We start from the raw sequence: 23,505 nt of genomic DNA, 5'->3' as shown, positions 1-23,505 counted from the left end.
CAGCTGGTAAAGAATCACCTGCAATGCAGGAAACCCTGGTTCAATTCCTGGGTCGAGAAGATCTGCTGGAGAAGGGATAAGCTACCTACTCCGGTATTCTTGGGCTTCCCTTGTGGCTCAGCTGGTAAAGAATTTGTCTGCAATGTGGGAGACCTGGGTTCAATCCCTGGGTTGGGAAGATCCCCTGGAAAAGGGAAAGGCTGCCCACTCCATACTGGCCTGGAGAACTCCACGGGCTGTACAGTGCATGGGGTCACAAAGAGCTGGACACGACTGAGTGACTTTCACTCACTCACTTTACCCATAATGACAATAACTCAATTGAGGACTTAACATTTTCTTAGGACCCATGCTAAGCACTTCACATACATTAATTCATCTAAACTTCACAACCACGCTACAGGTGCGTTCTCTTATTCTCCCCTTTTCCTCGCAGATGAGGGAACCAAGGCACAGAGAAGTGAAGTCGCATGCCCACAGTGACATGCTGAAAGTCAGACCCTTCTGATCAGGCTCTTAAACATGACTTATATCCCCTCTTAGAGGAACACATTTGGAGGGAAGGGTGGGGAGCTCAGGTTGGGATAAGAGGAATGGGGGAGGCCTGGAATAGAAAAGATGCTCCACAAATCGTGCTGGATATGATCACAGGCTTTGGGACCAGAACGCCTGAGTTCAAATCAGCTGTGTGACTTGCATGACCTGCTCGACCTCTCTGGGCCTCACTTTCCTCAACTGTACATTGGGACAACAATAGTCCTTTCTTTTATTACATATTTATTTTTACTGATTTATTTGGCTGCACCAGGTCTTAGTTGCAGCATGCAGGATCTTCTATCTTCATCACAGCATGCAGGATCTTTAGTTGCGGCATGTGGGATCTAGTTCTCTGACCAGGGATCGAACCCAGACCCCCTGTGTTGGGAGCGTAGAGCCTTAGCCACCAGGGAAGTCCCAATAATAGTCCTTTCTTTAGGGGGCTACCGTAAGGACCCCCTGAAACTGAGATTCTGCCTGGAGAGATTCCTTTGCCTTCCTCCTGCCTCAGTTTCCCCATCTGTCAAACAACAAGGTCCCCAGCTTCCAGCTCAGGTGCCCACCCCACTGACTCCTAAGGGAGTCTGCCACTCCAGGAAACCCTTACAGAGCAGGCAGTACCTGGACAGTGTCCACAGGGCAGGGCACAAAGTCATTGTGTGAGAGGCAGCGGCTGGGGCCCACCAGGTGGGGCCCCCGTGGCCCTTCCCGCCGATACTCCTTGATGGGTTCCAGATGGAGTCGCTCTCGTGGGAGCACAGCCTCGTGGCAAGGGGCGTAGCCAGGAGGAGGGAGGAACTTGAATTCTCCATGGCGGCCACCAAGGAGGAACCGCACTCTAGATGGGAGAGTGGGGTCACTAGTGAGGGCAGTTTACCGAGCAGAGTCTATACTCAGGGAGGGGAAGGGAGCAATCCTGGAATTGGTGGGAGGTGCTGGGTTGACTTGAGGTCAGCGGGCAGTCATAGGGTCATGGAGGTGATTTTAGGAATCAGGAAAGTCTAAGGTCAAAGAAACTGTCAGAAGGCAATAGGAATTGTTAGAAAGTCAACAAAACTAAAGTGGGGGCCAGGTCACTAAGGAGTTAATCCACAGTCACAGGAAGGTCCTTTGGAGGAGGTCCTGGGTCAATAGAGCATTTAGAGATACCAGAAGGTTTGGGGGAGACCAAGAAGAAGGTCATCCAGAAGTCACTGAGACTTTCAAGGTGTTACCTTGAGAAACCACAATTACCACTGAAATTGTGAGAAGTCACACACAGAGCTCGGGGTCATTGGGAAAACACCGGGCTACTGAGAAGTCTTTGAAATAACTGTGGTCATTGAGGGGTAGCTGGGAGATTATGGAGCTCTTAGAATATCACTGAGAGAAGCGGGGGTCATTGAGGAGTTGTTAAGAACATGGAGTCACTGGGAGAGTCCAAGGTCATTGGGAGGCTTTGTGGTCACTAGAAGATCATCGTTCAGATTTTGAAATCATTTGGAGGTCATTGGAGTGGCATAGAATAATTGGGAGGGTCAGAGCTTCATTTGGGAGGTCACTGGGATAAACTTATTAATCATTAGAAGGTCATGGTGAAATTTGGGGACATGGAGATTGGGGAGAAGCGGAGGTCACTGGGAGAACATGGAGAGTATCACTGTGACCCTCACACAGGGGTCTGGCCCGTCGGTCCTGAGGGTAGGCCACTGGGTTCTGGCCCCATAGCAGGCCATGGCATGCCTGCAGAAGCTGTCTTAGGACAGGCCCTGGTCTGGAGACTGGCAAGGGGGCAGGGATGAGTCCTTACTTGACACCAGCCGAAAAGCTGACAACAGGGAAGAAGAGCCCATCAAGGTTGAAGGCCTCGAAGACCCCCTGCACGGGACAGCCATTGATGCGGAAAGAGATGGACGGCACACTGAGGTCCAGGCAGCAGCTGACCACGTCCTCGGGGGCCAGGAGGTGCTGCCCGGGGGAAGTGACCAGGCGTGGCACGTGTCCTGCACCGGGATCACCGGGAAGAAGTCAGAGGTCAGAGGTCCAGCAGAACCAGTGGGCTCAGGAGACAAGGGTAGACATTAGAGGATCCGGTGGGGTTTTAGGATCTCCAAGGTCAAGTGCTCTTAGAGATTAGGGGCAGAGGTCAAGTTTCCTCTGAGATTAGGTTCCTGAGAGGTGTAGGAGTCAGAGATTAAAGCTGTCCTAGAGTTAGGATTCTGGAATCATTGGGGTCAGAAGTCAAAGATCAGAGGTCATAATAATCGGGGCAGTTTTCTAGGATCTCTCAGGTCAGAGATCACACTTCTTCTGGGATCAGAGTTTTGGGGCTTATGAAGAAACAGGTGAGGGCCAAGATTCTGGAAGCTCTAGGGTTAAGGTCTTGGAAAATGAGGAGTAAAGGGATCAAAGTTAGCCTGTTTGGGGGTCAAGATCCCAAGAACCCCAAGGTGTGCAGTGAGACCCTTAGAAACCCTGGGGTCAATGGTCAGGGTTGAGGGTCCCCTAGAAGGGTCCAGGTACCTGTCCAGAGGTGCAGCCCGTCAAAGCCGTAGGAATAGAGGTCATCGCCGACCCCGTTGCCGCCCCAGCCCTCGCCGCCCCCGGGGTAGGGGCTGTAGCCCTCAGTGAGGGCCCAGCCCACCCTCAGGTGGGTGGCCTGAGCCGTCAGGAATGGAACCACCTCGTCCACCATCACCTCAAAGTACCATTTGAGGTACTGCGTGGTGCCCTCTGCTCGGCCCACAAAGATGTTGGGGCGGATGCTGCAGGAGAGACAGAACAGGAGAGGAGGGTGAGGAGAGATGGAGAGGAGACCCGGGCTGGTGGGGGGGGTGGGAAGGGAAGGGAGAAAGACCAAGAGATCCATACCCAAGAAAAATAGAAAAGCAGAGACATGCAGACAGAGAGCAACAGACAGAGGGAGACACACAGAGAGAGAAAGCAGAGAGAGGGAGGGCATCAAAGGACAGAGAAGAGAGAGGTGGAAGAGAGCCCAGCACAAAGAGGTGGAGGAGGAATACAGAGAGACAGACAGAGGAAGACAGAAAGAGAGGAAGAGACAGAGGCAGAAACGGAGCAGGTAGAGAGCACAAGAGGTGGGAGAAGCCAGGATGACCTGGGGACAGCAGTGGGGACCGGTGTCAAGTCCCAGGGTCGGGGGTGGAGGAAGGCCCACCCACCCGGGAGTCAGGGAGGGGCTTGAGAGGCTCTGAGCCCTGGAGTCAGGAGTTGGGGCCAGACCTGGTGACATAGTTGATGAGGTTTGTCTGCAGCAGAAGCTCGCGGCCAGGGAGCAAGTTCTCAGTGATGAGGTCTTGGTTGGAGCGCACGGCCACGCCATTGCACACACACAGGGAACATAGCACATCCAGCACCTGAAGGTCAAGGTCAGAGGTCAGGGTGTGAGGGCACCTGAGAAGCGAGGGAGGTGGGTCTATGGGAGACCCAGGATGGGATACCAGAAGGATGACGCGCCAGGATGGGAGATAGAGATTTGCACTGAGAAGAGGTGATGTAAGTGGGAGGTGAGGAATCACTGAGAGAGATCGGGGTCAAAGGGAAAGGTCAGGTGAGAAGTGAGGGACCATTTGAGTTGGGATAAGACATCAGCAGTGTAAGGAAGGGGAGACTGCAGTAACAGGTGAGAGGTCAGGGGAAGAGTGAAAGGGTCAGTGAGGGGAAGAGTGCAGGGGCCCAGATGAGGCTTTTAGATTAGTGGACTGTCTTCAGGGCCCAGGTGGATAACGTAAACATGTGAGGGGTGGTGGTAGTTTAGTGGTTTAGGCACTAAGTCGTTTTCGACTCTTGGGACCCCATGGCTGGCTCCTCTATCCATGGAATTTCCCAGGCAGCAATACTGAAGCGGGTTGCCATTTCCTCCTCCAGGGGAATCTTCCCAACCCAGGGATCAAACCCTTATCTCCTGCATTGCAGTCGAGTATCTGAGGTGGTTAGAAATAATTCTATGGGAACCAGTAGCACTTGTGGCAACATGGAGGGTATCTGTGCAGCTCCCACTGAAGACTACAAAATCAGAAACTGAATAAACTGCTTCAAAGATCTAATGAAGCATCTGATGTGGCGCAGAGTTCATTTAAGAACCACAAGTTGAAGACTCGGTATTGAGATGGAAGCTTATAGCAGGAGAGTCCAGGTAAGAGATAAACTGGGGAAGGGGGGCAATTTGAGGGCCATAGGGAAAGGTCAGGGTTCAGAATTCAGGGGATGAGGGGCCAACCTTGTGGTTCCTCCCATGCTTGTCCAGGAGGGAGATGATGGACTTGATGTGGTTCTCTTGGATGATGTTCAGGACTTCCGGACTCTCAATCAGGACACAGTACAGCACCTCCAGGATCCCTGCGCAGGGACCAGCATGAGAGGCGACACGGATGCAGCCCTCCCCTCCCCCAGTCCCCATCCCCGCCCTGTGGGCTCTCCTACCCGAGGAGGCCTCTAGCCGATCCAGCTTGCTGACCAGCCAATCCAAGTTGTTAGAGAAGAGGGCACAGTTGGCACGATTGCCACGGATCAGAGAGGCTGAAGGTGGAAAGAGGGGTCAGATCCCATAGGCCTGGGAACCTGGGGTGCTCCATGGGGAGTCCAGACTGGGGCCCCTTACCCAGGATTTCATAGAGCAGGTTCACAATCTCTTTCCAGGACTCGGCTGCCTCCTCCCCTGCAAATTCAGCGAAGTGGGCAGCAGTGGTGTAGACATTTAGGCGGTCAATGCAATTCAGGACCAAGGAGAGCATCCCCTGGAATAGAGAAAATAGGGGGTCATCACAGGAACCCCAGGCCCTCCCTTCCTTACCTTTCTTGAATTGCTAATTCACATTCCTTCAGTAGCTAGTGACTCTGTGTTCTCAGATCTAAACTAGAGTCACAGGGACTTCTCTGGTGGTTCAGTGGTTAAGACTCCAAACTTCCACTGCAAGGGCATGGGTTCAATCCCTGGTCAGGGAACTAAGACATCGTAAGGTACAGCCAAATAAATAAATAAATACATGTGTGCTGTGCTTAGTGGCTCAATTGTGTCCGACTCTTTGTGACCCCCATGAACTGTAGCCCGCTAAGCTCCTCTGTCCATGGGGATTCTCCAGGCAAGAATACTGGAGTGGGTCGCCATGCCCTCCTCCAGGAGATCTTCCCAACCCAGGAATCGAACTGGAATCTCCTGCATTGCAGGGGGATTCATTACCAGCGGCGCTATCAGGGAAGCCCAATTAAATGCATAAATAATGTTAAATCAGAGCCACCGGCTCCATGTCCACCTTCACTCCTATCTCCCTCTTCTCCTCCTCGGCTCCCCAGACCTGACTCTGTCCTGCTCTGCCTCTGTCCCCAATATAACACATCCCTATTAACATCAGGACTGAATCTGTGCTTCTCCTTCCAGCAGCATTTTTTTTTTCTTCCTTTCCACTTCCAAGCACCCTACTCCTGGTTCCATTTGGCCCAGCTCACTCTCCATACTAACCATCAGAGAGATGTTGCCTTCTCTCTCTCCTTTTAAACATTTTAACCTTTTGTCTTCTTTTATTTTGAATTATAACAGATATACAGAAAAGCACATAAAAATGCACAATCAATACTTGATTTTCACAGTAGCTAAGTTCTGTATAGTGGACGTGAGCACTGAATTAGTGAATCCTGAGAATCACAGCTCAAAGAGGAAACACAGGGAGCATCTCTGAGTCTCTGAGCACAACATTTCCAGCAATCAATACACACTCTTGTTTTATGTGTGTTTCTGTTTAAAGACACCAATTTAATAGATGCTGTTGATTCATTAACATTAAAATCACAACCAATGACATTGTAATTCATGTATTTTCTCAGTAAGGTACATCACAGCCATCTTGCACTTGAAAATACTAGACAGCCCTTTGCCACTGTGCTGAGGGGCCATTTTAATCAACAAAATTAACAAAAAGCACAAAAATATGAAGTGTGGCTCTCAATATACCAATATGCAAAGGACGCTTGTTTACAGGTGAGAGCTGAAATAAAAAGGCAGACTGTTCAACCTCAACTGGAAACATGGCATCAGCTGACTTAAACTTTTTCTTCTCTGTACATACATGTCCACAAATGACCACAAATACACTGCAAGTATTGATTTGGTGGGAGGAGGGGGTGAGGGTTACAAATGAATTTGAGCAAGTAGGCATATTTGCAAAGACAGTATCTGCAAATAAAAAAGATTAAGTGATTATGGTTTAACAAACAAATATGAAGAACACTTGTGTAACCTCAAAAGAGAGCACTGCCAGCCACCCGGAAGTCACCTGATGCCCCTCCTGATCACACAACCCTCTCAGCCAGGGATTACTGTCATCCTGACTTGTATGGAAATTCCTTCCTTGCTTCTCTATGTTTACTACCTATGTGTACATTGGTAAGCAGTCTAGTGGCATTTTGCCTGTTTTTGAACTTGATATATACAGTAAGTATTCTTTTGTACATGGATTCTTTTGCTCAATACTAGATTTTAAGATTAAGAGCACTGTGGGACTTCCCTGGTAGTCTAGGGGCTAAGATTCTGTGCTCCTGATGCTGGGGACCCGGGTTCCATCCCTGGTCAGGGATCTAGATCCCACATGCTGCAACTAAGAGTTCAGATGCCAAAACTATAGATCCTGCATGCCACAACTAAAAAGACCCAGCTCAGCCAAATAAAAAAATAAATATTTTGTTTAAAAAAGATGAAGAGCATTGTCTCATGCAGTTGTCATTTGTTCATTTTCATTGCTGAGAGGCATCCACAGCCATCGTATGGATAAGCCACATTTGTGGCTTACATAAGCAGTAATAGACAATAAGGCTGCTATGACAACTATTGTATCTACATCCTGGGCTCATGGTAAGAGATACAGTGCCTCGTGGTAGAGAACGCAACCAGCTGGAGTCACACAGAGTGGTTCAGCCCCTAGCCAGTTGTGACTTTCAAAGACCTAACTCTTCTGTGACTCCCAAAGCAAAAGTCCTCACCATGGCCTGGCCCTGTCACTTCTCTGGGCTCATCCCCTCCCACTCTTCCTCTAGCTCACCAGCTTCGGTCAATTCAGCCTCCTCATTATTCTGGAAAGTCTCAAGCACACTCCCACTTCATGGCCCCTGTACTTGTTCTATCTCCCTTCCCTCAAGTGTAGGTGTAGCTGCCTATCTTCATTCAGGTCATCCTCCCTGACCATTCTATTTCATTTATTTTTAATATTCATGTCTTTGGCCAGGTCATAGTTGCAGGAATGGGATCTTAAGTTGTGGCAAATGTGATCTAGTTCCCTGACCAGGGATCGAACCTGCATCCCCTGTGTTGGGAGTACCACTGGACTGCCAGGGAAGTCCCTGACCATTCTACCTTAAATTGCAACAACCCCAGCACTCTCTACTGTTGCCCTGCTTTGTTTTTCTCCTTAGCGTTTATTATCATCATCTAATATACCCTATAATCCTATTTTATTGATCATGTATCCTCTATGCCATGTCAGCTCCACAAGGACATGGATTTTTCTGTTTTGTTGACAACTATAATCCTTCTGGTATATCTGTTCAATAAATGGTTGTTATTTAATCTCTCTGCAGCTCAGTGTCCTGTTGTAATTCCCATTGCAATATGGGAATTACAATCCCCCATGGGGTTATGGGGAGGATATCAGGTATACAAAACCCATAACATACAGTAGCTAAATTCGGTAATAATAACCATGGTCAATATAGCATCTTCCATGTGCTGGTACTGTTCCAAATGCTTTGCATATACTAATCCCAAGTCATAAATTTTGTTATTGTTAGTATTATCATTTCTAAGTCTGCCGCCCTCATCAGAATGGGAGCCCCTGAAGAGGAAGGGGGCCCAAGCTGGAAGACCCTAAATGAAAATGCTCCCCAATCACTGTGTGGAAATATCAGACCCTGGGCCTTTGTCCAGCCCCAGCCTCCCACCTATCTCGGCCCCTCCCACTCAGACCTCTCGCCGAGTGGAGACCACCAAGCCTCGTAAAACACAAAATCCCAGCCTCTGACTCAAGCTGAAGTCACTCCTTACACCACCCACCTGATACCCGAAAACCTCTCTGGCCCTGCACCCCACCATGCCCTACTCAGGTTCTGTCCTCTCACTCCGCAGGCTCCGCCCCTGCAGACACCGCCCCCTGAGGCCAGCAGCTCAGCCTCTGACTTCTCAGGCCTTGCCTCCACGGGCTTGTCTTGGCTCAGAGCTTACCCTCACCGCGCAGCGTCCTCCCACGAAAGGAAACAAGTCCTGCCCCCGGCCTCCAGGCTCCGGTCCCAAGTGCTTTCACAGGCCCCGCCCCTGCTCTGCCACACGCCCCGCCCCTCACCAAAACCACGCCCACCGCTCAGTCCGGACACTCAAGACTCCGCCCCCTCGCGTGTCGCTGATGACCCGCTGCCCCGCCCTGTTCACGCAGGACAGGTCCTTCCTCCTGCCTCGCTTCTCTCAGACCACCGCTTCTCCAGGTCTGGCAGGCTCCGCCGCCCTCACAGGCCTCGCCCCCGCGCCCACAGACTACGCCCTCCCGGGCTGTGGCCTCACCTCCTCCTGGAAGAGGCTCTGGCGGTTGCGCAGGCTGCGCAGCTTGCTCTGCTTCTCTTCGTGCTGTAGCTCCTCGGAGGGCGGCTCAAAGTAGCCGATGAGGTCCTGCAGGCTCAAGATGACGCCCTCGAGAGGCAGCGCTGTGCCCGCCGGGGACCCCGAGCCCCTCGGCTTTCCGCTGAAGCTGTCCAGGCCCCTGCGGGGACCGCGCACTGGTCAGCAAGGGACCCAGAACACTGTGCAAGTCCCGCCCCCTCCCACCCCGAGTCCCCGCAGGACTCCCACAGATACACCTGTTTAACAGAGTGGGAGACGGAGGCGCAGGGATAGAGAGGCATCGGCCTGAGCTCACACAGTCGCCAAAGGCAAAGCGTCTGTGTAGGACACATCATGCAAGCATAGGTCACGGCTAAGGGATGTCTAGGGTCGAGGGTCTGGGTGTCAGGGGTGTGAAACCAGGTAATGATCAGGGATGGAATGTCAAAGTCATGACTGGTAGAGGACAGATTAGGGGTCAAGTGTATAGCTGTGGTCCGTCGCTCAGTCGCGTCTGACTCTGCCACCCAATGGACTGTCCACCAGGTTCCTCTGTCCATGGAGTTCTCCAGGCAAGAATACTGAAATGGGTTGCCACTTCCTTCTCCAGGGGATCTTCCCGACCCAGGGATCAAACCCAGGTCTCCCGCATCGCAGGTGGATTCTTTACCATCTGAGCCACCAGGGAAGCCCAAGAATACTGGAGTAGGTAGCCTATCCCTTTTCCAGGGGATCTTCCCAACTCAGGAATTGAACCAGAGTCTCCTTCATTGCAGGCAGATTCTTTACCAGCTGAGCTACCAAGGAAGCCCCAAGTGTATAGAGGTCAGGAGTTTGTCTATGTTAGACATGTGAATGTCGGAGATAGAGATGTAATGGTCAGGCGCAAGAACTCCAGAAGCATGGGGGTCAGGGTGTGGCGTGGCCCCCCAGGGCAGGGCAGGCTGGCGGCTCACTTGATGAAGTGGTTGTAAAGGCCGGCAGTGCTGTAGATCATGCGGGCAGCCTGAGACTCCTCGTGCTGACAGCGGGTCAGTGATAGTGCATCGTCCATGTGGCCTTCCTGGTGCAGAATGGCCTGGCAGTGGTGGAACAGAGAAGTCAGGAAGGGGACCCAGTCACTCAGGGCCATGCTCCCCAGACCTCCACCCAGTCTCCAGCCCCCTGACTGCCCGCTTCTTTCACCAGAGCTCTGCCAGCCCCCCACCATCCCTCTCCATCTGCCTCTGTTTCTTTCATCCTCAACCCCTCTCTCTTTTTTCTCCTCTTTTCCACCCTCTGTCTCTGTCCTCTTTGTTTGTGTCTCTCCACCTTTGTCTCTCTCTCTCATGTCTATCCCACACTGTCTCTTTCTCCCTCCCTCCCTCTCTGTCTCTATCTCCATCTCTCTCTCTGCCTCTTTCTCTTTTTAATTTTATTTATATATTTATTATTTTTTGCTGTGCGAGGTCTTCATTGCAGTGTGTGGGCTTCTCACTCCGGTGGCTTCTCTTGTTGTGGAGCACAAAGTCAAGGAGTGCAGGCTTCAGTAGTTGTGGTGCCTGGATTTTGTTGCCCCAAGGCACATGGGATCTTCCCAGACCAGGGATCCAACCCATGTCCCCTGCATCTATCTGCAGGTGGATTCCTAACCACTGGACCACCAGGTAAGTCCAAGCAACTATCTTTCTTTCTCTCTTTTGATCCCTCTTTGATTTTCACTCTCTCCCTCTCTGTCTTTATCTTGTCCAGGCCAGACCCTCTCCATTTGTATCTCCTATTTATTAACATCCCCCCCATCAGAAAGACCTAGTGCACCCCAAACCTAACATGTCCCAGACAGAATGCCTGCACACCTTTCTGGGAGATGAGTCCATCACAGCAGCTGGCTTTCCCCTGAGCTGACCTCCCCAGGACCCCACCCAGTCCAGCAACTTTAAATATCATCCACTTGCCGACCACTCCCACATTCCCTTCTCTGGTCCAGGCCTGTCTCTAAATCCTCTGCTCTTGTATCCAACTTCAAGCCTCACTTTTTTTTACAAACAGGTGCCACTCTCGTCTTCCCACTTACTCACTTAGCAAGCCTATTGCATGTCTCTGTTTTTGGCACTGGGGCCTGTCCTCCTGAGCTGACACTTGGCTGTCCCTGACTCGCTTAATGGCACTTCCCTCCTTCCAGCTGCTCAGGACAAAAAGGGCAAAAATAATGGCCTCATCCTTAATCCCTATCCCTTTGACCCTGATATCCAGTCTGGCAGAAAATCCAGTTGGCTCTGCCCTCAAAATACAACCAGACTCTTCTGCCTTTCCTCATTCCACAGAAACGCCTGTGTTATCCACTGTCACCCCCCATCTGCCCCTTCCAGCCCCATCTCCCTCCTCCAGCTCTGCTCACTCCCATAGTCTGTTCCCACAAGCAGCTCAGGAACCCTGTGAACCTTAGTCAGGCCACCTCCAGTCCTGTTCAGAACTCTCTTGTGGCTCCATCTCATACAGGGTAAAAGTCAAGATTCCCCGCCCCCCCGCAACCTCCATCACCACAGCCCACAAGGCCCTAACAATCTGTTCCCATCCCCTTTCTGCCCTCATCTCTATGATCCACCCCTTACTCACTCTCCTCCAGCCAAACTAGATCTCCTTTCTGTGACTGCAACAGACCAACTTCATCCCAACCTCAGGGCCTTTGCACATGTGGTTCCCTCTATCAAAAGTATTAATAGCTTTCCTACTGTTTGGTTGTAAAACTATGTACTTCATTAGACAGTTTAGTCAGTGTCTGAGCATGGGGAAGGCAGGGAGCAGGTCAATCTAGCTTGCCTATTTTTCCATACATACATCCAGAACAACTGGGGTACTCAATACTTGGTTGAATATTCTTCTCACTTTGTTACTGTCCATCTTTTTCTTTCTATCTCTGTCTTTTCTTATTTCTGTCTCTCTATCTTTCTCTATTTTTCTGTCTTCACGTCTGTCTATATTTCTCTCTCTCTTCATAGATATATATTCTTTTTTAACTGGACATTTACATTGATAAATATACCCAAATCTTTGTACAATTATCCAATTGATTCCTTTACAATAAATGTCTAACATCAGAATTACTTATGCCAAAAGACATATCTTTCTAGCTTCTGGTATAATTTGACAAAATCCTCCAAAATGTTTCATTTTATTTTCATTCTTCTTTTAATTTATTTTTAATTGGAGGATAATTGCTTTACAGCGCTGCATTGGTTTCTGCTGTACAACAATGAAAATCAGCCATAAGCATACATATTTCCCCTCCCTCTCAAACCTCCCTCCCACCAAATATATAAAATTTCTTTTTCCCTGTGTCTCTCAATCTCAGTTTCTCTCTCAGTCTTTCTTTCTCTCAATCCCATGCTCAAACCCTGAAGGTTCAAGCATGACCACCCCCAGTCCCCTTCCTGCCCCAGCCTGCAGCCCACCCCTCCCCACTCCAGGCACCCACCTTTTTCTTAAGCACACCGAGTCGCAGGGCCTTGGGGTCCGGGGCAGCATAGGTGAGCCACAGGCCTGAGGCCACGTGCTGCACGAAGCACAGTGACTCCCCATACTTGATTTCCGGGGGGCCCATGCCCTCCACGTCCCGCTTGGGAGCCGTATCCAGTTTCTCCTACAGGGGCAGGGGTCAGAGGTCAGCTCCTCTGCCTGTGAGTTTAATGGGGAATCCCACCCCCGACAAGAGATTGCAAAGTGTGAAGTGGGGCTGGAGTGGAATTTAGAGCTCCAGGTGAGCGCGGGCATTCTGATTGCACCGACCTTGGAGATGCGGAAGCAGAAGGAGGTGGCCTTGGTGTGGGCCTTGCTGGCGTCAACCACCACGAGGCCCTGGTCCTCCACGAGTGCCAGGTACCGCCCAGTGGTGACATGCCGGATGCGGAGTGGCTGGCCCCACCGCAGGTGGCTCCCACTCCAGCTGCAAAGGATAAGGACAAGGTGGGGGTCAGAGGGCCCCCCAGGTCTCCCAGTGGACACCACAGTCTTTGTTGAAACCTTCTCAAGCCCTCTGCCCTGTTCCAGGGGCCCCCAAGCCTTCCTCCGAGCCTTCAGATATTTCTTAGGACCCCCAGGTCTCTCTCAGGAACCCCAAACTTCTCTCAAGCCCTCATCGCTTCCTCAGAGCTTCCCCAGATAATTCTGGTGCACCCAGGTTTCCCAGATCTGTCATTTTCTCCCCTCCACTCCCCACAGTTTCAGTCAGCACCCCCGATCTCCCCCTCAGGAACCCTCACCACCTCTAAGACCCCTAAGGACCTTCATTGCTCCCTTAGGGACCCCAGATTTTCCCTCAGAACCCTCCAGTCTCTTCCTCAGCTCTTCCTTCAAAACGCTCTTCTCCTCCCAGGCCCCCCAGGAACCCCTCACATACCCCTGCAGCCTGCCTCCCCCAACCCAACCCCTACCTGATTCTCAGTGGTTCCAGTCTCCAGAGGGAGCGGGCGTGGGTACACACAGATCCCCCCTCATAGTAGACAAGTCTGGGTACATGGAAGATAGTGAGGTCAAGGGTTCAGGGTCCAGTCCCCCCAGCCAAACTCTGCCACCCACCCCCCAGCCCCAAGACCCCAGACCCTCTTGTCCCCAAGCCCAGACCTGCGCTGGTCCTCACTGTCAGCAGGGGAAATGGTCAGACATTCATCCATGTGTCCATGGAAGAGGCGGAGGACGTGGCCACCGGTCACATAGCCTGGATGAGAAGCAAGGGGAGCTGGAGCCTCATATGGTCTGGAACCAAAACTGGGGGCCTGCCTTCTGCCCTGTGGGAAGCTGGGGACCGGGTTTGGGGGTCTGCAATAGGACATCTGAGTTTGAAGGTACAAAGTGGTAGTCTGAGATTTGGGCTCAGTTTGAGACCTGAGCTGGGGGCATGAGATTTGGGGTCTGAGGTGGGGGATCTAAATTTGAGGGTCTGGGTGTGTGGGGCTGAGGTTGGGAGGTTTGCAGGTCTGGGGTTTAAAGGTCTGAGTTTGGATTTTTGAGATTGGGTCAGAGAATGTCAGCAGAGATTTGGGTCTAATATTCCCTGACACTGGGGTCTGAGTTCCAGGGCTTGCTTTGGGGCCTGGGTTTAGAAGTATAGCGGTTGGATCTGAAGTTGGGATCTGAATTTTGAGTGTTACTTTGGAGGTCTGATGCTAGTGTCTGCGGTTTGAGGACTGAGGTTTGAAAGTTTTAACTTTTGGGTGTGAGTCTGGGGAGATAGGAGCTTTGTAGTTACAAGTTGGTGGATTTGAGTATCAGGGTCTGAGATTAAGGCCTGAATTTTGTTATCTGTGACTTGAGTCTCAGCTTGGGTCTAGCTTAGGGCCCTGAGGTTTGAGGTGTGAGATTTGGGGTCACAGTTTTGGGGCCACAGTTTATTTAGGGTTTTAGCATGGCAGTCTGAAATAGGAAATGGTATTGGAGATTTGAAGTTAAAGTTGGAGGTGTGAGGTTGTTTGGCTGAGTTTGAGGTCTGAATTAGGGGTCTTAGATTGGAGATCTGAGTTTGAATTTGGGGGGCTGGTTTTGGGGGTTGAGGGATAAACTTGTGCTTGCCTTTAGAGGCTTTGATTCTGAGAGATAAGCTCCAAATTTAATGTTTCAAGCTTTGGATTAGAGTTTAGGGGTCTGACCTCTAGGACTTGAGTTTGGCATCTAAGCTTTGGAGTCTGAATTTAGAATCTGACCATCAGTTTGGAGATTTGAGCTCTAGAGTCTCAGACTTGGGGACAGTTGGAGATCTAAGAGTGAGGGTTATAATTGGGAGATCTACATTTGGGGTCTGAGGAGTGATGTTGGAGGTCTGCTTTTGAGGGTATCTGCTTAGGGTCTAGAAGTGTGGGGTCCTCACCCTCTTCACAGCCAGAGCAGATGGGGTTCATGTTCCACAGTGTCTGCATGAAGGAGGCATCAACCTGGAGCTCTCCACTGGCTGTCGACAGGTGCTGGAGGCCACCAGGATGTGGGGGTCAGAGATGATAGGGTGTGAACAATAGTTCCAGAGTCAGTCAGAAACCAAGGTGGAAGCCAAGAAATGGGCAGACAGAAAATTAGAGGTCACAGATCAGGAAATGGAGATCAAGTCAGGAAATGGGGCATCAGAAACCAGAAACTGGATGGAAACCAGAAATTGGATGAAACCAGAAACTGGGAGTCAGGACACTGGGGCCAGAGACCAAGCAAACCCATGATGAGGAGATGGGGTGGATCCCATGAACCCCCAGCCCTGGGGGGCAGTAGGCGCTGTGGTCGGGGAGGGACTGCTCACCAGGTAGCGCTCGGAGGAGACACTGACAAGAATGAGGTCATCGCCAACTCGGACCTTCTCTCCTTCTGACCTCTGCTTGGAGGCTGGGTGCGTCGTCCACCAACAGGCCTCTCCTATGGGTGGGGGCGGGAAGGACTCTCTGGATGCGTGTGTGTGTGCGCCCAGTCAGTCATGTCTGACTCTTTGCGACCCCCTGGACTGTAGCCCACCAGGCTCCTCTGTCCATGGAATTTTCCAGATAACAATGCTCCTCCTCAAGGCATTCCCAGCCACGAAGCCTTCCAAACCCTCCTCCCCAAACTCTCCTATTTCTTCTGCCTCATAGTTTCCCATTCCCACCCTCAGACTCTCTGCCTAGAGTTCCCCCACGTCTACCCAAGTCTCTCCATCCAGAATATGTCCATCCACACCCCAAGACTCTCAGTTCCAAAGGTCTGGGGTGCAGACCTTCTGCACCCCAACTCACTGCCTGCGGTGTCCCCATCACCCCCTCTTCTTCCAGCCCCCGTACCTATTGCATCCTCCTGAAGTCCCACGTCAAAGGCCAGCTTGTCAGTCATGGAGCGGGAGGTGGTGAGGCAGCTCAGGTACTAGGGTTGGAGCAGAGAGTCAGCCTCCTGGTGGGCATTGCCCCCTTGCCCCCTGCCCCTCCCTCTCCTGGATGCACTCACCATGCCGCTGTGTGCGTGCCGGAGCAGGATGGCATGGCCATACAGGAGTGTCCTGTGTCCCCCACCCTGGGATGACTGTGGGGGCACAGAGGGCGCAGAGTGAGAACAGGCCCCTCGAAACATCTGGCCTACCAGGGGGGAATATGCTCCCCAGAAAACACCATGCTCAGGCTTGGATTCAAAGAGAACTCAGCTCAGACCAGAAACAGATTTTCTGCCTCAGCTTCCCTGCTTCCATGGGGAAGCAAGGTCTGGTCTCTGAGAAGCCTGTGGATGAGGTGTTTTATATTCCCCAAAACCCACTCTGTCCCCCTCGCCTCTTTCAACTTGTTAGCCAGGGCCCAAAGTCACCCAGGGAGCTGAACCCCTCTTCCAGAGGTTCAGATACCTAGGGTCACTCAGGAAAGCCCCCGTATCTCACGTTCCATGGACCCTGGCCCCCCTGCTGTCACCCGTCATAACACGTCTGTGCACCAGTATCATCCTGCCAGTTGTTACACTGGAGCATCGTCCACAGAGACCTGCCCTATGCTGCCACCACCCCCTCACCCCTGGGCACAAGGAGACTCAGCCCCTCTTGGAGGGGTGGGTACACCCAGGTGCTCAAAGACATCATGCTCCCATCACATGTCCATCACATGCCCATGCTCTGAGGGGGCCATGTGATGGGGCCACGTGATCACATGGCAGACCCACTCCTGGACCAGAGGGGACCCACACTTGGGGTGGCAGGAGGTGATGAGGGGAGAGGTCCCATGCGGAGAAGAGCTGGGAGCGGGGTTGGAGGAAAGGAAAAGAGGAGGAAGGAGCGGGTGGGGGAGCAGGGGGCTCAAGAGCCCCCACCCTCTTCCTTCCTGCCTGCCTGGCCTTTTCTGGGCTCCACAGACCTTGACAACCGGGGTGGGGGGGACCCCCAACCCCTATGTGCAGGATGTGGGCCCAAGAGGCAGGCCTGGGGTCAGGAGAGGTGGCAAGAACAGATGACACCCAAGGCCAAACCTACCCACTTATCCAAATTGAGGGCCTGCGGGGGGCAGGGCAGAGAGAGGAAGAAGAGAGGACGGTAAATGACCCCCAGGTCCTCCCACCCATCCCAGCCACCCATCCCGCCCGGAGGAGCCTCACCTCCACGCCGGCCTCCACAGTGTTGGCCAGCATCTCCTGTAGGGCTCGGACAGACAGGGACTGCTCCAGGACGAAGCAACAGATGGCCAGATCGGGGGGTACATTCTGGGGGGCGGGTAGGGAGAGGTGAACGGGGCCTTGAAAGCTCCAAAGTGCTGGTGCACCCCTGCCCCTAATCAAAATACCCACACCCCGACCTGACCCCAACCCTCCAAGAAGCCCTGCCCTCTGCCGCCCACTTCAGACACCCCACATCCCCGCCACCATCCCAGGAAATACCTCTGTTCTCCTCCTCCTGCACACCCCTTTATCCCGCCCAAACCTCACAGAAGTTTCCACACCCCACCTAATCTCATAGGAGGCCTCACCTCAGCAGCCCGCCTCCCCCGGCCCCCCGGCCCTCCTCCTGCAGACACACTGCGCCCATTCCAACACTGGAGCCTCCTCCTGGCCCTCCGCGCAGAGAACCCCCACCTCCCGCCATCACCAGCAGACAGGCCTAGCTCCTGCCCCTCCCTCAGACAACGGCGGTCACAGATTCACACCGCCCCGCTGAGCCTCCCACCCCAGGTACCTCAGGCCCTCAGCCGCCTCCTCCGTCAGTCTCCAGATCCCCTCCCTTTCCCAGCCCCAAGACCATCCCCCCCAGGTCACCTCCTCCCTCAGATCCTGAGTACACCTCAGGCTCAGACCCCAAACTCCCTCCACTTCTCAGCCTCCAGCCCCCTCCCTGGTCAGCCCCCTGATAGCTCCCCCTGACCCTCCCGGCCCTTCTGCCTTGTACTGAAGACCCTCCGCCCCCCGCCCCTCCCTTTTCAGGCCTCCGCCCACCCCAGACCTCGCCCCTTTCCCTCGTGGGGAGAGCACCCCCTCTCCAGACGCCCCCCAGACCCCCTTCTTCAGGTCCCGGCCTCTCTACTCGTCAGACCCCCTCTCCCTCTGTCCCGAACAGACCTGGGCGTTGCTGGTGGGTTCCAGGAAGCAGAGGCGGTTGCCGAAGCCCTCGGCGGCCAGGCAGAGCTTGAGCTGCTCCTTGAGCACCGTGGCGCTGCACTGCAGGACCACCTCGTCGTCCTGGGGGCGGGCGGAGCGTCAGGGGCGGCGCCGCCCCAAGACGCCGCCCCCCGGTCCACCCCTTCCCCTCGTGGAAAAGATAGTACTGGTAACGCCCACCCTCTCCAGCTATCCAGTAGGGGCTCGTGTTGAGGGCGCTGCATGCTTCTAAAATCCCCATGAGATCCGAGCCAGTGTCATCCCAGTGTTAAAATATGGAAACTGAGGCTCAATGAGGGGACATGGCTTGTCCAAGGCCAGATGGTTGATAAGAGGAGGAACTGGTATTTGAACTCCAGTCCAACGGTCTCCGGGCTTCCCAGGTGTAGCCCTGGTAAAGAACCTGCCTGCCAAGGCAGGAGACGTAAGAGAAGAGGGTTCTATCCCTGGGTCCGGAAGAGTACCTAGAGGAGGGCATGACAACCTACTCCAGTATTCCTGCCTGGAATCATGGGCAATCTCATGGGCAGAGGAGCCTGGCGGGCTACAGTCCATGCGGTTGCAAAGAGTTTGACACGACTGAAGCGACTTAGCATGCACCCACGCCTAGTGGCTCCAGAGGACTCCCAGATGGGGGTCCACGAGGATGGGAAATATGGGCGCCTGGAGTTAAATGACTTTTAAGCTCAGTGTTCTCTAACTTCTCTTTTGTGTGTTGTTTTAATAGTAGTTATCATTTAAGGAGTGCAGTCTAGTGACTCTTGAATGCAGTGCCAGAGCCTGGACTGGATCCTGGATGAAGGGGAGATGCTGTAAAGACGGTATAGAGACAGCTAGTGACAGGTGAATACAGCCTGTGAATTAGATGATGGTATCACAGCCATAGGAAATCTCCTGGGTTTGTTTGTTTGTTTGTTTGTTTGTTTGTTTTGGCCATGCCGCACTGCATGTGGAATCTTAGTTTACCAACCAGGGATCGAACCCATGTCACCTGCATTGAAATCGTGGAGTTTTAACCATTGGACCACCAGTGAAGTTCCCATGAAATCTGATTTTGATAACCGTGCTGTGCTTTTGTGAGAGACCACCAACAATAACCAAGTGTTAGTCACTAAGTTGTATCTGATTCTTTGAGGCCCCATGGACTATAGTCTGCCAGGCTCCTCTGTCCATGGGATTCTCCAGGCAAGAATACTAGAGTGAGTTGTCATTCCCTTCTCCAGGGGATTTTCCCAACCCAAGGATCAAATCCAGGTCTCCAGCATTGCAGGTGGATTCTTTACCATCTGAGCCATCATCTTCCCCTTTGTAAGAGAGAGTCCTTGTTTTTTAAGAATCAGACACTGAAGGATTTAGGAGTTAAGGTTATCATGTCCACAACCTACTCTCAAACAGTTTAGGAAAAGACATTTGGAGAGAGGGAGAGGGAGAAGGGAAGGGAATGCATCTTAACATCTGGGGGAAATGACTGAAGGCCACATGGGAGTCCTTTGAGCTAACCTCACAACTTTTCTCTAAGCTTGAAATAAATTAAAAATGTAGGTAAAATAAACAACCTTCTGAGATAAGTCCTAGTATTTGAACTTGTGGAAACACGGGCCCAAAGAGGTGAAGTAACTTGCCTGAGGTCACACAGTTGGAATATGGCATAGCTGAGATTTCATCCCAATGCTGCGGCTCTATGTGCCACACACCACCTTTATTTTTCTCCATTCAAACCCAGGCCTTTGGCAGTGAAAGTGCTGGACCTCTAGGGAATTCCCAATATGCCTCACTCTTAGAACACTAGACTATTTCTTGATATGTTAGTTGAGTAGCGTATATTCCATTTATAACTGATATAAATGTACTTAGGGGCATGCTCAACACTTTTACTGACAGAGGTTTCAATCAAAACTGATGGGCGGAAAAATACTGATGGAGACTTCAGTGTTTAACTACCAAGTAAGGCAGTGATTATTCCATTTTACAGCCAAGGAAATAGGTTCAAGGAGGTTAGGGGTCCTGCCAGAAGTCACACAGCCCCTAGTCCTTCCAGCAAACCCTGGACTTCACTCCCCACAGACAGCCCTCTTTCTTTCTATCCAGCCTGGGAGGAGAGGTCCCAGGACTACTCTGTTCTATAACCCCCAACCCTGACATCCGGGCATATGCTATCTATTCAAAGGGATTGTATGGTTTGCATTTATCAAGCACCTACTGTCTGCTAGACTTCATGCTCAGGGCTTTACATGCATCTAATGAACACTGAGCATCTGTTCTGTGCTAGACACCGACTACGTGTGGATATAAAACAGCAAATAAAGCAGGCAAAATCCCTGGCTGTGGAGCTGACATCCTTATGGGAGATGCAATGAACAGGTGAATCAGGGACTTCCCTGGTGGTCCAGTGGTTAAGTCTCCATGCTTCCACCGGAGGGGGCATGAGTTCAATCCCTGATCTGGGAACCTAAGATCCTGCATGCTGCTTGGTGAAGGAAAAAAACAGGTGAATCAATTTATAATTTTAATATCAGTGATAAGTGCTATGGAAAAAATAACTCAGGGTGATGTAAGTGAGTGGCTCTTGGGGTAGAGATGACATCCGTGAGGGGGGTGAAGTGACCGCCTCTGCAAGGAGGTGACATTTGAGCTGAACCTTGTCTGAATAACAAGAAAGAATCAGGCCTGATCATCTCTGAAGGAAGAATGTTCCAGGAAGAGGAGGCAGCCTGTGCAAAGGCCTGGGGCTGAGGGTGTTCAGAAAAAGCAAGGGAGGGACTTCCTTGGTAGTCCAGTGGCTAAGACTCTGTGCTTCCAATACAGGGGGCCCAAGGTTTGATCCCTGGTCCAGGAGCTAGATCCCACATGCAACTAAGACCTGGTGCAGCCAAATAAATGAATAATTAATTAAAAAATAGAGAAAGCAAGGGAGACAGCCTGGCGGTGCTGCCTTCAAGAGTAAGGGAGAAAGTGGGAGATGAGCTCAGAGAGATATTTGCATGTACCCCTTGAACCCTTAGGGTACATATTGTACTCATTTTCCAGACTGGGAAATTGAGGCTCAGAAAGAAAAATAAAAATCACTTGCCCAAAGTAAGGAAACAGGTAGATGGCAAAACCAAGATGTAAACCAGAGACAGGGAGCCTAATCCCTATGCCAATGATTCTCTAACTTTCTCCTGCATCACAATGAAGTGGGAGGAGGCTGGCTAAAAAGGCAACTTCCTAGCTGCCCTACTCTCTCCCTCAACACCAAGAGCCTGATTCAGTGGCTCTGGGGTCTGAGGGGAATCTGGACCATTAACCAGCCCCCAAGAGGTTCTGACCTGGGCCAAGCTTTGATGAGCCCCAGCCTGCACAGGGCTGGATGTTGCCACCCATCAGAAGGAAATGAAAGGAATTTGGGGACCATGGCCATCATGCTTAAAAAGTGAAATAAAAGTAGAGCAAGAACAGAAAATAGCAACATGCCCCTCGTGTTCTAGGGCTACCTACATTTTACGAAACTTGTTTCAGTTAAAAATAGGCGTGTGTGAATGAACCTAATTCGAGCATAATATCATGAACTGGAGGCAACCCAAATGTCCATCAGCAGGTGAACCAACAAACAAATAAACAAATTGCAGCATATTCACAAAGGAATATTTAGCAACAAAAAAGGAATGAATTCTTAATACAAGCTACATAGATTAATGTCAAAAATATTACAGTGTGCAAAAGAAGCAAGACAAATGAGCATATACTTTACACGAAACACTGGTTAGTGACTAATGGAATCTATGGTGACATTAAGCAGATGGGCATGATGATTACTGAAAAGAGCCCAACAGAACTTTCTGGGGTAAAGGAAATGTCTTATGTCTTGATTATGATAGTGGTCACATGGGCATGTACAGCTTGTCAACTATAACACCTAAAATGGGTACAATTTATTGCCTGTCAATTATAACTCGATCAAGTTGACTTTTATAATATATGTGTATAGACGCATGTACTGGGTTGCAATATGAAATATATTTCTTACCGGTGGGGTGAGAGTTTGAGAAAATCACCCAATAACCTCAAAAAAGTTCAGGAAAATGGACCCAGTCTGGGGCCAAGAGATGCCAAGGCCAGGTCTCTAGAACTCAATGCTGGCTACCCAGGCAAGTCAGAGTCCAGTTTTCCTCTTGTGAAAGCAGGAGAGCTGTACCCAGGGGCATCCAGAGATGACACTTCCTGGCCTTGACCTTGGTCAGTCACTCTGCCACTCAGGCCTCGGTTTCCCTCAAAACCCCCAGGGAGATAAAGATAGGGCCCTACCTCAGAAGACAGAGCGGCAAGGATATAATTAGATGCCTCTGGAGGCTGAGGCCCTGGGCATGGCGCCTGACATAGAGTGGCTGCTCAAGGGCTCATAGCCATGCCCATGGTCTTATTAGGGCTGGGGAGCAGGGCAGAGCCCAACCCATGATGTCTGCTAAGGGGCTGGGGCTGGGGCAAGCGTCTAGGGTGAAGCTAGGCCTCCTCCCGTGGCCGAATGTCCAGCTGCCCCCATCCTTCACTACCAGCCCCAGCTGTTCGTTCCTCCCTCCCAGGAAACCAGAGCTGGCTCACCAGGGTCCTATTCTGGGCAGGAATGCTGTGTCAGCATTTCCCAGGGCCCGGAGCGGGTGGGGAAGGGCTAGTGCAGGATCAGCAGACCTGGCCCAGGAGCGAGAACGTCCCCTCCCCTCCTCACACCCCCACGCCCAGCAGAACCACTGGGAGGAAAAATGGGAAGGACTCTGAGATGGGCAGCCCCTCCTCCATCCTCTCTCCCTGTCCCCTGCCCAGGCCCCAGAAAAACGGTCTATTCTGGGAGGGACACCTGTTGCTCCAATTCTCTGCCCTGCCCCCCACCCCCAGCCAAGGATCAGAGATGCGGGGAGAGACACAGTCTTTGACACTGAAGACGCGGTGTGAAACGCAGATGGCCTGAAGCTGAAGAACAAAGCCAGAGACAGGGAGACAGAGATGGAGAGAGACAGAGGCGCAGACAACCCAAAGAGACAGATCCGGAGAGACCACCCAGAGACCATTAGCATCCATATTTGACCCTCCTCCCCAAGACCAAGTGGGGGAAGAAAGAAGACCCAGAACCAGAGGGACCCTCAGGAGACCCTCCAGGGCTGGGAGTTCAAAGGAGTTCGGTCCTTCAACCCACACCAGCCCCCTTCCCAAGAATTTAAATAGGTCAGAGTCTGAAGCAAGAAGAGAATTAGGGCTAGGTGGGGGGTGGGGGAGGGGGCAGCTAAATTAAGCTCAGGAACTAGAACCACCTTCCCCAAGTGCCTGCTTCCAGAGAGGTGGGAGGGGGGTGCTCTCTCAGCGGTCCCATTCTCTGG

At 51.8% G+C, this 23,505-nt stretch overlaps 1 protein-coding gene across 5 annotated transcripts in view; it reads right to left on the bottom strand.

Annotated features, from left to right (window-relative positions):
• RYR1 (ryanodine receptor 1) overlaps window positions 1–23,505 on the bottom strand; it is a 126,081-nt gene that overhangs the window by 102,125 nt on the left and 451 nt on the right. For all 5 annotated transcript variants that reach the window (XM_069550703.1, XM_069550701.1, XM_069550702.1 and 2 more), the window contains exons 2-20: window positions 18,119–18,238; window positions 17,165–17,269; window positions 16,040–16,114; window positions 15,880–15,958; window positions 15,369–15,481; window positions 14,952–15,045; window positions 13,712–13,805; window positions 13,522–13,596; window positions 12,878–13,034; window positions 12,567–12,731; window positions 10,069–10,190; window positions 9,077–9,272; window positions 5,138–5,273; window positions 4,960–5,055; window positions 4,757–4,875; window positions 3,760–3,893; window positions 3,040–3,281; window positions 2,327–2,519; window positions 1,159–1,375 (exon numbers count right to left, since the gene is read on the bottom strand). In XM_069550703.1, coding sequence (XP_069406804.1) covers window positions 1,159–1,375; window positions 2,327–2,519; window positions 3,040–3,281; window positions 3,760–3,893; window positions 4,757–4,875; window positions 4,960–5,055; window positions 5,138–5,273; window positions 9,077–9,272; window positions 10,069–10,190; window positions 12,567–12,731; window positions 12,878–13,034; window positions 13,522–13,596; window positions 13,712–13,805; window positions 14,952–15,045; window positions 15,369–15,481; window positions 15,880–15,958; window positions 16,040–16,114; window positions 17,165–17,269; window positions 18,119–18,238 — 2,532 coding nt within the window. The remainder of the gene's footprint in view (window positions 1–1,158; window positions 1,376–2,326; window positions 2,520–3,039; window positions 3,282–3,759; window positions 3,894–4,756; window positions 4,876–4,959; window positions 5,056–5,137; window positions 5,274–9,076; window positions 9,273–10,068; window positions 10,191–12,566; window positions 12,732–12,877; window positions 13,035–13,521; window positions 13,597–13,711; window positions 13,806–14,951; window positions 15,046–15,368; window positions 15,482–15,879; window positions 15,959–16,039; window positions 16,115–17,164; window positions 17,270–18,118; window positions 18,239–23,505) is intronic.

The sequence above is a fragment of the Ovis canadensis genome, chromosome 14 (assembly GCF_042477335.2).
Source record: "Ovis canadensis isolate MfBH-ARS-UI-01 breed Bighorn chromosome 14, ARS-UI_OviCan_v2, whole genome shotgun sequence".
NCBI classification, from domain to species: Eukaryota; Metazoa; Chordata; class Mammalia; order Artiodactyla; family Bovidae; genus Ovis; species Ovis canadensis.
The sequence above is the reverse complement of the archived record's forward strand: the minus strand, read 5'-3'. Positions and strand labels throughout refer to the sequence as shown.